The 12496-nt window shown below is 44.9% G+C and overlaps 1 protein-coding gene across 1 annotated transcript; it reads left to right on the forward strand.

The window, feature by feature from the left end:
* Positions 1-1901: 1901 nt before the first annotated feature.
* lhx5 (LIM homeobox 5) lies at positions 1902-12055 on the forward strand. Its single transcript, XM_029516300.1, has 5 exons — positions 1902-2175; positions 4014-4237; positions 4915-5192; positions 7579-7744; positions 11678-12055. Exons 1-5 carry the CDS (start codon positions 2003-2005, stop codon positions 12025-12027), a joined length of 1191 nt encoding a protein of 396 aa, XP_029372160.1. The 5' UTR covers positions 1902-2002; the 3' UTR covers positions 12028-12055.
* The last annotated feature ends 441 nt before the right edge of the window (positions 12056-12496 follow it).

Genomic DNA, 12496 nt, shown 5'->3' on the forward strand with positions numbered 1-12496 from the left:
TGATTTGGCTGCATACAATCGAGGTGATTGTACATATTTGCCTCACATGCTCTTTTTCCCACCATGGGCTTTTTGTCTGCCCCCCCCCCCCCCCCTCCAAACACCCCCTCCACCTCTGTCTCTCTCTTTCCTTTTTAACACGCTAAAGAGCTCAGTGTTGGGAGCTTGGATAATTGTAGAAACTCAAACTCATTCTGTACAAAGGCCTGAAACGCCCAGGTTGAACCCCTGTTATCTGGGGGGGGGGGGGGGGGGGTTTGACAGGAAAAAAAAACGCAGCAGTACTGCAGCTGAGAGGTGGCGTCTTCCTGGAATGCTCCACATGCAGCCGTAAACAAAGCAGTTTGGGATGTGTGCCAATGTCAGGAAGGGAAGATCCACAATCCACCAAAACCAAACCTAACTCGGTGTAAACGTGCTCTTGAGCAAAACGAGGACCCCCTGGTGTGGAGCACCAGGAAGTAAACTGCTGGGGGGGAGCAAGGCTCCAAACACTTCTTTGCAACTCCCACGACCTGATTATAAAATTTGACTCGATTGGTTAAAAAATATTATCAAAATCAAAATATGGACAAAAACACTGGAGCTTTTTTGCTTGTTTGTTTATTCTCTGGCTGACGTTGTTGTTCATTGTTAGCACAACCTTGTAAGTGGCGTGAACAATATTCTCCACCAACAGGCCTGTTTGGTTTAAGAACCACTAAAATATTATAATTTATAGAAAGAACCAGAAATATCTGGATATATAACTAATGCAAACAAAAACAACAACAACAACATATTGTGTTCACTCTCTCCGGTGTTTGTGGACCTGTTGGTGATTGTTGGTTTATCATCTGCACCCTGATGTCACTCAGATGAATCACCATGAAGGCGAGCTGGGGGCGCCCCGCTAACGTGAATTAGCCTCGTGCGTGTTTGCTTAACTGCAACTAACAAAACAAGGCCGGTTGGTAAATATTGAGATTCCCTCCGATAGCAGCGGGCTGCCCCCGCTGATGAGCTGCACTAATCCATGCATTTCCCTGTAAATGGCTGTTAGCATGAGAAAAGGCCCCTCGGTGCCCCCCCCCCTCCTCCAAACCACCACCACCACCTCAATGTAATGTGTTGTGTAACATTAACCCCCTTGTTGTGCCCCCCCCCCCCCCCCTCCTTTACCTGTGCCAGTTATACAGGTATTTCCTAACCTTTATCTTTTTTTTTTAAAGTGGGGGGGGGGGGGGGGGTTACGGTACCTTTCTCCTGTAAAACTCAGCGTTACCTCGGCGCGCACGCACGCACCACTTGGAAACGCGTATTTCCCGCACGGCGCGTGATTCAGCTATGAGCGTGTAACCATGACAACTGCGCTCTGATTGGCTCTGCCGGCTCTGGGAATTAACAGAGTAGGGGTGGTGTGTGTGTGTGTGTGTGTGTGTGGAGGGGGGTGTAGAGGTGGGCTCGTCCAATCTGAGCGCCGGTTGCGCGCAAAACTGGCAACGGAGGAAAAAAAAAAAAAAAAAAAAAGAAAGAAAACCTCGTGATAACCGGACACAGTGATGCGAAAGTGGCGACCGGAGGCAGCGAGCCCGGAGGAGATGAGCGGACCCAAAACAAAGCCCGAGCGGCGGGGACAGAGCTCCAGATAATCCCGGCTCCATCACCATGAGGCGTTGAGTCCGAGTCCGCAGAAAACATGCCCGGTTCGTCCGTTACGCACTCCAGCAGCCGGCGCGGCTGAGACCGTCCGCTCTTCCTCTGGATTGTGGATTGTGACAAGTGTCGGACCGGGACCTGGACCAGGACTACGCCGGATCTGTCAGCTGAGCTGGGAGGGTTTTTTTTTTTTTTGTTTTGTTTTGTTTGTTTTGTTTTGTTTTGTTTTGTTCCCAGTTTTTCGCCCCGACAGCAGACACCTCCCGGAGCCAAGACGTTGTTCCGCGGAGAGCCGGGTCGCCTCAGTCCGAGCAGCGCAGTCCGTGTGGGAAGGCCGGCACTCGGCGCCCTGCAGGCCGGAGACATGATGGTCCACTGTGCCGGCTGCGAACGGCCCATCCTGGACCGGTTCCTCCTCAACGTGCTGGACCGAGCCTGGCACGCCAAGTGCGTCCAGTGCTGCGACTGCAGCTGCAACCTGACCGAGAAGTGCTTCTCCAGGGACGGGAAGCTCTATTGCAAAATGGACTTCTTCAGGTAACGCTGGAGGAGGGAGCCTGGATTCAGAGTCCACAGTTAAAGATGATGTGGATGGGAAATGTTGATCAAATAAAATACATTAATATATATATAAAAAAAAAAAAAACATAAGGGTGAATGGGAAAAAAATAACAATAATAATAATAATAATAAGCGTTAGAATTAAATTTAAATTCTGCACATGGATTAGGGAAGTAAAACACAAATTTAAATATTTTAGTTAATAAAATAAATGTAAAATAAATATTAAATTAATCATCCCTCTATTTTAAAATGCAGGTTTCTTTAAAATGAAGTGTTGCTCATGCTCTGGATCTTGAGGGGCCTCCAACTTAAAACAGGGGACAGCTACAAGAATTTACATTTTAATAATTTCCCTGAGCCACCACGTCTTTTCTCAGCATTTATATATATATAGATATATATATTTTTTTTTGTTTATCCAGCAGTACAATTCCTATAAAAACTCAAAGTAAAATAAATAAAGATGAAAGTGTCTGAGGTGAGTGGAGCTCAGGTTTCTGCCGTCACACTCTTACAGCTTCATTTTCATTTTTTATGTCTGTTATTTTCTCCCAAATTGTCTAATGAGATGTAAGACACATGAGCCTTTGTGGAGGTGGTGCTGCTGGTGGTGGTGGGGGGGGGGGGGGTTGTTGATGAGGTGGAGGGAGAAGGAGGAGGGGGGGGTCCAGGCCATTATTGGCCTGAGCTCGGCCTTGGCCATCATATTACTGCAGGTCCCCATCAAGCGCTGGGTTTTAAATGGCCAGCCATTAGCCAGGCGAAACAGTAATCACCCTAATGTGTCCATTTGTTGTGTAAGTAGAGTTGTGCCCTTTTTCGTTTAAAAAAAGAGGGGGGGGGGGGGCTCGGCCATGCATGTGAAAGAGAGGAGGTGGAGGTGGGTTTTTTTTTTTTTTTTTTTTTGGGGGGGGGGGGCAGCGAGATAGCGAAACGATACCATTGCAAATGCAGACACAAGCCTACATTAGTGTTAAAACAATGCTCCACAAAAGAGTGCTTGCTTTCACCCAAAAGCTTAAGCAACCCCCCCCCCCCCCCAACACACTTCACTGCACACCCCCCACCCACCCTGTTAGACCAGATACAGGAGGAGGCCTCAAACATGTCCCCCATAATCAGAGGAGCTCCAGGAACTAAATATTTCTGTCATATAAAAAAACAAAAACACATCACCTCCTCTTCATCCTGTGAAATCAGAGAGAGGGGGGGGGGAGGTGGAGGAGGTGGGGGGGGGATTTATTTGGGCTGTTTGTATACCAAAAATTTGTGAGTCTTCCCTTCCCAGCATTTCAGTATTTAAGCGGGTGAATTTGGATTAAGAGAAGATTTCCACGCTAAGATGCTCCCACTCTGCTTAATCCCATAATATATCCGTTTCTACAATGTGTTGATTGTCACTAATACGTTTTGGGGGGGGGGGGGGGGTTATTGTCAGAGCACCTCCATCATTTTTTCTTTTTTTTTTTTTTAAATCTAAATTTTTTAAAAAGGAAAATCTTTTTATTATGCTTTGTTTATCATAGTCTGCAGTAATAATTTTAAATATTATTATTGTTGTCATTGTTAAAATAATATTTTGTAGCATTAAACTAAGACTATAGTTAATATTGTATTATATTATACTGTCTATTTTATTTATTCCTACACGAAAATAGCCGATTAATAATATTTTATATTTTTATATAGACATGAAAGCAGAAATAATATTTTTTTAATGTGATTTCTAATTGATCTGATTGAATTCAGGTTTATTTATTCGGAGTAAAATGCGGGTTTGGTTCTCAGCCGGACTCTCCCTCTTTATCCAGGCGGTTTGGCACGAAGTGCGCCGGCTGCCTGCAGGGAATCTCACCCAACGACCTGGTCCGCAAAGCGCGCAGCAAAGTGTTTCACCTGAACTGCTTCACCTGCATGGTGTGCAACAAGCAGCTGTCCACGGGAGAGGAGCTCTACGTTATAGACGAGAACAAGTTCGTGTGCAAAGAAGATTATTTGAGCTCCGGAGCCATCAAGGAAGTCAATCTGAACTCAGGTGAGCAGCACAGAACAGCCGTGTGTGTGTCCGTTTGTGTTGTGCTGTCTCCATCTGAGTATTATCAGAATAATAATAATAATAATAATAATAATAATAATAATGATAATGGTGTGGATCTGATAATAGAATAAAAATGTCCAGGAACAAAGAGCTGCTGGGACAGTTTGCATCGGTCCGTGAAGAGCGGCTCCAATATTTACCTCCACAGGACAATGGCTTTGTGTTATTGTAGGTCAGGGTCCGCTGGGGATGAGCCCCCCCCCCCCCCCCCCCCCCAAACAGCCTGCAGGGCTCCTCGGGGTGCCATCCACCTCAGATCCGGATCCGGATCCGGGCTGCAGCTTTAGCACAAATATGGGATATTATTTACATGTGATGTTTGGATATTGATTCACATCTACTGTATATATAAATATTATTATTATTATTATTATTATTATTATTATTATTATTATTTAAAAAAGAAAAATATTAACCTAGGAAACAAATGCAAAAAAATCATGTTGAAGTTTTATAATAATAATTATTATTATTATTGTTATTGTATGTGATATAGAAATAAAATGGAACATATTCTGGAGATTTTCTGCATCTCCAGGGGTAATTACAGTAACCCCACCCTCAACATTTGGATCGTGACCTTCCTCTTGTTTGCCCCCCCCCCCCCCCTCCAGTGTCGTCGTGCACAGACAGGAGTTTATCTCCGGATCTGCAGGACCCGATACAGGACGACATAAAGGAGACGGACAATTCAACGTCCTCTGATAAGGAAACGAACAATATTGAGAACGAGGAGCAGAACTCGGGGGCCAAAAGGCGGGGGCCCCGGACCACCATCAAGGCCAAGCAGCTGGAAACGTTAAAGGCCGCGTTTGTGGCCACGCCGAAACCGACCCGGCACATCCGAGAACAGCTGGCCCAGGAAACCGGACTGAACATGCGGGTCATCCAGGTGAGACACCTGAGCTCCACCTCAGAACATTTAAAAATACTTATCTCTGATGAAAAATAAACATTTATTTTTGTAAAAAATACCTTATTTTGGAAAATTCTAAATTAGAATTTTCTAAATACTTTTCCAAACTGAATGTGCAAAATTAAATATTATCATTTATATTTACATTTCACGTGCTTTTGAAATACCTTAAATTATTCCAGCACATGCTCCAATATTTTTTTTTAAATGAATAGCATCTAACTGTCATTATTTTCATATTGCTAAATTATTATTTTTTTTAATTGCTCTGTTTTTAAAATCATATCTGCAGGCACTTATTTATTCTCTTTGAAATGAAGATCTAGTAATCCAATTTTATAGATAAAAGGATAATATATAATAAATCCCACATTCTTTTGTTTGTATTTTTTCTTTTGGAGGAGGAGGGGGGGTGTAGCATTTATTTTGTGCAGACAGCAGTTTATTTCATCACAATCATTCATATTCTGAATCCATGAAATTAGTGAAAGGTTAGTTTTGCTCCTGCCAAGGGGATGACGCCCCCCCCACCTCGTCCTCCACCTCCTCCACCTCCTCCATATACAAACATGTTTTACAGTATAACAGAAGTCATCACAGTTTTGGCTCCGTCTCTCTCTCTCTCTCTCTCTCTCTGTGTGTGTGTGTTGTCTCCATCCTCACACACACTTGCTCGCTGTCCGGGTTCAGACTGTGTGTGGATGATTAGCACCATCTCTGCCAACTGTGATGTGGCTTTTTGTGCACTCACTGTAATTATCGCTGATTTCACAGATTTACATACCGCCCTCCCCTTTTCCCACCTCTCTGCTCTTACTCACTTACAGCCTGTTTTCCCCGCCGCCTCTTACAGCAGAGGGAGGAGGAGGAGGGGGGGGTCTTCTATATGCTATACTGCAGCCCTCTCTCTCTCTCTCTCTCTCTCTCTCTGTGCATCAACAGAGCTCAATCAATCAATCAATCAATGAGCCAATCAATCAGTCAGACAGTCCATCCCTGTGGCTGTGATTCCCTCCTCTGACTGCTGCTGCCACCGCCGCCGTGTTGCTCGGAGCCAAAATGGAGGCTCTGTTTCGTCATTATCCTCCTCCTCCTCCTCCTCCTCCTCGTTGGCTGTGTGTTAAATACCATTGCTCTCAACGCGGGGAGCCACGCTGCTTCTCCAGCATGTGTATATAATCCCTAAGCAACGCTCTCTCGAGGGGAGCGAGAGCATTTCCATAAAAATGTACCCTACAGTTAGACGATTGTTCTCAATAAGCAGGTGTCGCCTTTGCCGCTGGAGCACACAGAGCAGAGTCTAAGTGGTTTTAGGTGTTTTTGGGGTTTTGTTTTTTTGTTGTTTTTTTTTTGGTGTGTGTCTGTCTGTGTGTGTGTGTGTTTTTTGTTAATCTCCAGCACAGTGGGATTCTGCCTCTGGTGTGAACATACATCATTATGCAGCAGTGATGCAAAGGCGAAACAAGATGTGTTATGTGCTTATAATGCAAAGACATTCTTCCATATGCTGTGTAGTTTTTGTTGCCCCCCATCTACCCCATCCACCCCTCCTCCACCTCCACCCCCCCTCCTCTTTGTTCCTCTTCACAGACAGTTTATCTAACGTTTGTGATAAGCTTTCCATTCTCTGGTTTTTGGCTTTGGGCCGTTTATTTGAACTTGCGCTGAAGTGCTTTAGGTTGTGTTATTTGGTTTAATTTTCAAACTGGGGAAAACACAAATTCATGACAGAGAGAGGTTTAATTTTTATCATTATTATTATTATTATTATTATTATTAAAATCAAAACTCAAATTATATTATACATGTGGGATGGGATGCTTTATTTTCAGTGCTGCTTGTTAATTTGTGTTCGACTGTAAAATTGCCATTTCCTACACAAAGAGGTCTTTTTCCACCTGAGTGAATTACAGGATGTCTCTTGGTGTGTAAAAAGACTTTCCATTGGAAGTTTTTTGTTTTGCATTTGTTTAGTTTGGATTCTGATGTGTGTGTCGTGGCATCAGTTGATTTTTAGCCATTTTTACACCAAAAATACAGGTGCAAAAGATGAGGTGGGGGTCAGAGGATCAGGGCCAGAAGCAGAGTAGGATACAGATTTGTTTGTGTCTGAATAAGGGGCCTTTTCGTGAGTTTTCCTGAATTAATAAACGGCATTTAAAGTTGTTTAAATTGCGTTTTGTAAACAAAGCGAGCGTAAAATTTCATATCAGTGAAATGACCGGAAAGAATTCCAATTAAGTAGTTTTTCGGGTTGCTGTTGATTTTTTTTTTTTTTTTTTTTTTTTTTTTTTTTTTTGCACTCAGTAGAAGTTTGGCAGAGATCAGCTGATAACTGTTGGCTCCCTCTGGTTTCCTGCAGGTCTGGTTCCAGAACAGAAGATCCAAAGAGCGGCGGATGAAGCAGCTGAGCGCTCTGGGCGCCCGGCGGCACGCCTTTTTCAGGGGCCCAAGGAGGATGAGGCCCCTGGGAGGCCGGCTGGAGGATGCAGACATTTTGGGACCCGGGGCTTACGGTTACTACGGAGGTGAGAAATAAAGCTGGTTTCAGTGCACAGACCTGCGTGTCTGTACTGTAAATTCTTTACCTTTTGGGAGATTAATATGCAGCTCGGGGCGATATTTTATCCAACAAACGTGAGAGCGGAAAATAATCTGTGTCTTGGTTTCACTATCACTCCAAAAAATCTGATATTGGAGCTGAACTGCAACCTTCAGCAGCAACAGCAAGGATAATAGATCTGGTCTGTTATCAGGCTGCAGTGAGATTGCATTAAGGCCGTCCTATGCTGCGTCTCCCGTGCAGCACAGATGTAACTTCAATGTCATTCATTTGGACATGGAGGGTCACATGATTTCCTTTAATCTATTCAACTTATTCAAACATATGATACGGCTCTAACCTTGGGCTCTGTTCAGTCAATATCGATTCTCTATTCTACTTAAAAGATAAAGTGAAAGAAACTTTTTGGATAGTGATCAAAACAACCTAAAAAATAAATAAATTCTCATCCACGTCTGAAAAGCTTAGCAGACGCTATTCGCTGTCAGACTCTGTTTGAAAATGAGTGTAAAGACCACTTGAAGGGGAAAAAAGAAAAAAGGTGTATTAAAGCATATTGGCGCCCTGGATGGAGGAAAAATTGCATTGTGACAACAGCAGGTGGGCGAAAAAGCACCAACACAACACAAGCAACATGTTGAACTGGAGGAATAAACCAGATGTGGCTGTCATTTATATCAGCCGTTACTTTTTGATGGACAGTCTGTGAGCTGTGGCCTGTTTATATTTATAGATATATCTTTGATTTTAAATCCAGCTCCTGCACATCCACCTGAAGGGCCCCCTGCACTGAGCAGACAATAAACTGGAGCCGTCAAAGCTCCAATGCAGGCAGTGGGAGGCGAGGCGGCGGGGGTGGGGGGGGGCGACAAAGGACAAAACCTTCATCCCTTGTTCTCATCTCTCTCTCGCTTCTCATTTGCTCTTCACGCTCCTTTTGTGAGACAGCAGCAACAGCGGCGGCGGCGGCGGCGGCTCAGGCCGGTCTACGCCTTTATTCGTGCTCACCGCTTCCTCGTGCTCCTGGGGAGGGAGGGATGCTTGTGTGTGGTATGGCGCATCTGCATGTGTGAGTGTAATTATAGTTTGGAGAGCCAACGCCTCCCCCCACACCTCCCTCTCCCCTTCCAACACCCTCCCACGTCTTACAACACAAGCTTGTTGCTTATTCTCAAGGTCGGCCAAACTAGCAGGGGCCTGCGTGTCGGATCAGATAATTAGCGTGTTTGTGGACGTCGTGTCAGCTCTTATTGTTTCTCCTCATGATTTCCAAAAAGCAAATAATAAACCAACCGTGTTTCTTGATTTCTGACCTGTTAGTTGCAGGTTTTGTCTGCTAAGACTGAAAAGGGAGTGAGAAGAGCATATGGAGGTGGTGGGGGGGGGGTTATTGGGGGGTTTGGAGAGATGCTAGTGCAACATCTGGGGCAAGGAGATGAAGTCTGCCATCGATCTCAGTTCAGGGTGGTGCTGCACCAGGATGGATTTAATGTAAGTGGGGGAATTTGGAGCAGAGTGGGCCGCCAGGTGGAGGTTTGTAATTGTTCACGGATGTGAGCAGTGTGTGTAATTGGTGGCAAGGTGGAGGTGGGGGGGGGGGGGGGGGGGCAGATAAATCCTCTACCAGGGCTTTTTTTTTCTTCTTCTTCTTCTTCTTCTTCTTAAAGTTCGCCAATCAACAGCACGTTTTGTTTGTTCGGTCTGAACTGGAGCCGAAGTTTGAGATTGATTGTGGTTTTATATTTAGATCGGGTGCTGGACTCTTTCTTGAACGGGTCCGGCGACTGTTTCTGCTGGTTGCCTGGCAACCACGTGGCGATGGAGAGATGTCACACGAATTAAAGAAATGAGACATTGCATGTTAACGTGAGAGCTTTAGAGTTGCTGTTTGGCAGATTGTGTCACTTGCTTTGTCTCCTTGTTTTCAGTCTTTGTGCTGAGTTGATATTTTCCTGACAGATAATGTTGATTTATTTCCTGAAATCTTAAAGCTGTTCCTTTTAAAGTTGAGCAGAGTGATTCAGGCAGAGCAGCTGCAGCCCAGTTGTTTGTTTGTTTTTGTGTTCACCATGTTTCATCTCAAAATAGATTGGCACTTGGAATGATAGTCTCTTTCCTATTTTTAGTTTTGTTTTTGTGTGTCCAAGGTTTGAAGGATTTGTGCCTGAGGTTTCTTTTTGCACTCCACAATAAAAGAGGCTAACACAGAAACATCTTGGGGGTTTAAAGTCCAGCGATCGTCCACAGATGACAGGAAATGAGAGGAAAAGGAGGCAAAACACGTCTGAAACAAATATGTATCGAGGTGAACCCTTTGTCACGGATCCTGCTCGTCGCGGACGGCACTCAGGTTGCATTGCGAGGTTTCTCGGTTCATAAATAAATGTATGAAAATGTCACCTTGGTAGGAAGCGAATGTGAATGTACATGTCAGGGAGCAAAAATGAGCCGACGCCGCTCAGAGGCATAAACATGTCAGTCAGTGTCACAGGTTAAGTAGGAAATGTGTGTAAAACCAGGTGTGTGCTGCAGATTTTGTGTGAAAGTACAGAATTTGTGCCTGTTTTCAGTCATTAACGTGACGCTTTTGACGGCAGAAATTTCAGACCTGACAGACCAAAGTCGTGAGAGTTTGTGAGCGTCAAAGAGTTTTAGCAGATGAATTCAAATCCACCGGATTAAGAGCTGGACAGAAAACAACAAAACACATCACGATTTCAGTTGTTCTTGTTTTTCCTTTTTGTTTTTGCTGAAAATAAAATAAAATACAGTAAAATGGAGAATATAATCTGGAAGCATATGATGCTAACAAAGAGCAACAATGTGGAGATGCATTTTGGAAAAAAAAACAGCTATTTGTATATTACGTTGACCACGTTGAGGTTTTCAGATTGTGACATGTAGGTATTTTTGTTTTGGTTCTGGCTGTTCATGGTCCCCAGAGGATGATTCCTGCTGACTTGACTTTACCTTTGTTTGTGTTTTTGATTGGCAGGTAGCTTTGAAATAATTTGCATTGCTTTTTGCTCGGTGTGTGTGTGTGTGTGAATATTTCTGAATGATGCTGCACGGCTGATGGAAACAGCGTTGGGGGGTGAAGCTGTCACTGCCGCAGCTATTGATGATCCAACACTGTGATTGTGAACAAAACACAGCGCTGACACGAACTCAAGCTGAGAGCACAAACGCTAAAGAGTGCTGGAATCAGCGTGAAGTAGATAAAACCGTGAAGGGAGATGTAATTAAAAAGGACAAATTATTGGGATGGGAAAAGTCAAAACAATTAATTGATTAGATAAACTGATGGATATAAAAATCACCCTTTTTTTTTTAAGGAAAAGAAAAATACTGAACATTTTTCTGGCTCCATAAAGACTTGAGAAGTTTCAGTGGGCACTAACCCTTTTACAACCCAAACGATCAAAAAAAAAAAAAGCATCAGATTAATGCTGGACTGTGTGCTCATGAAAAAGCCAAACGCCGGTGAGCTACAGCAGAGGGATGCTGCAGCAGACGTGACGGAAAGAGATGCAGTTGACAACACCTGGCAAGAGCTGCAGGGAGGCTGGAATCTCATTCTGGAGTTCCTCATCCAAATCCAGAAGTTTCAGCAGGGGAATCTATCGCGGTGCACGCATGGCTGCGAGCTGAATGAGTGAGGGAGATGAATGCAGTGTGTAAAAGGCGGGAGAACCGAGCTGGAGAGGTGTGGAGTTGTTTATACACTCAAATGAGGCTGTTGGAGGCCGGTTGGTTGGAAATTGGACATGATCAATTTCACCACTTAGGCAGGTGTGGAGCTGCACGCCGCTCCGGGGAACTGAGAGTGTTTTCATGTATATTCTAGGTCTTTGATAGAAATTCTAACCCCCCCACGTGGTCTCCTCTTCCTCCACAGAATACCAAGGTGACTATTACGGACCAGGGAGCAACTACGACTTCTTCCCCCACGGCCCTCCGTCTTCGCAGGCTCAGTCTCCGGCCGAGTCCCCCTACATCCTGGGCTCTGGACCCGGAGCCATGGAGGGGTCGGGTCACCACCCTTCGGACGACCAAAGGTTCACGGACATGATCTCCCACGCGGAAACCCCGAGTCCGGAGCCGGGCTTGCCGAGCTCGCTGCAGCCCGTCCCGGGGGAGGCGTACGGGGGCGGACCCAGTCCCCCATTCTCCTTGGCCAGTAACTCCAGCTACAGCGCCCCCATGTCCCACCAAGGCCAGGAGATGGGAGAAGCCACAGCCTGGTAAAAGACGGACCCTGGGGACTATTCCAGGGCTGAGGGTCGGCCCTGTTAATTCAGGAGATGAATTAGGGCGGCGGGGGCAAAGGCAAGGTGGGGGTGGGGGGGGGGGGGGGGGAAACACATTGTGGAGTGAAAGGTACAGCTGAAATTTCTACGGAGGACTTTTTAAAATTGCGGACATTTTGACAGAACTGATGGACGCAGGGAAGGAAATCGAGAACGGGATAGCTTATTGGAAAAGTAATATATGCTGCCCAGTAGACACTCCAAAGCTTATCCCTTCCTGGATTACTGGACTTGACCTGCTAACAAGAAAAAACAAACAAAACAAACAAAAAAAAAAAACGTTGCGATTCTACCCAGCAAAAATGCTCCTGGCCTTCCCCTTTACGTTCACAAGGTATCTTCTAATTAGACAGAAATGCCAAAGGGGACATCTTTAGTTGTCTTAACTTCTCACCACAATTTTCCTT

This window comes from Echeneis naucrates, chromosome 12 (assembly GCF_900963305.1).
Source record: "Echeneis naucrates chromosome 12, fEcheNa1.1, whole genome shotgun sequence".
NCBI classification, from domain to species: Eukaryota; Metazoa; Chordata; class Actinopteri; order Carangiformes; family Echeneidae; genus Echeneis; species Echeneis naucrates.

What these genes read in the sequence shown, in the direction of transcription:
- lhx5 (XM_029516300.1), top strand. Translation starts at nt 2,003, where the DNA reads ATGATGGTCCACTGTGCCGGCTGCGAACGGCCCATCCTGGACCGGTTC. An exon ending in GGAAGTCAATCTGAACTCAG is followed by an intron (nt 4,238 to 4,914) that starts GTGAGCAGCACA and finishes CCCCCCCTCCAG; the next exon opens with TGTCGTCGTGCACAGACAGG. An exon ending in GGCTTACGGTTACTACGGAG is followed by an intron (nt 7,745 to 11,677) that starts GTGAGAAATAAA and finishes CTTCCTCCACAG; the next exon opens with AATACCAAGGTGACTATTAC.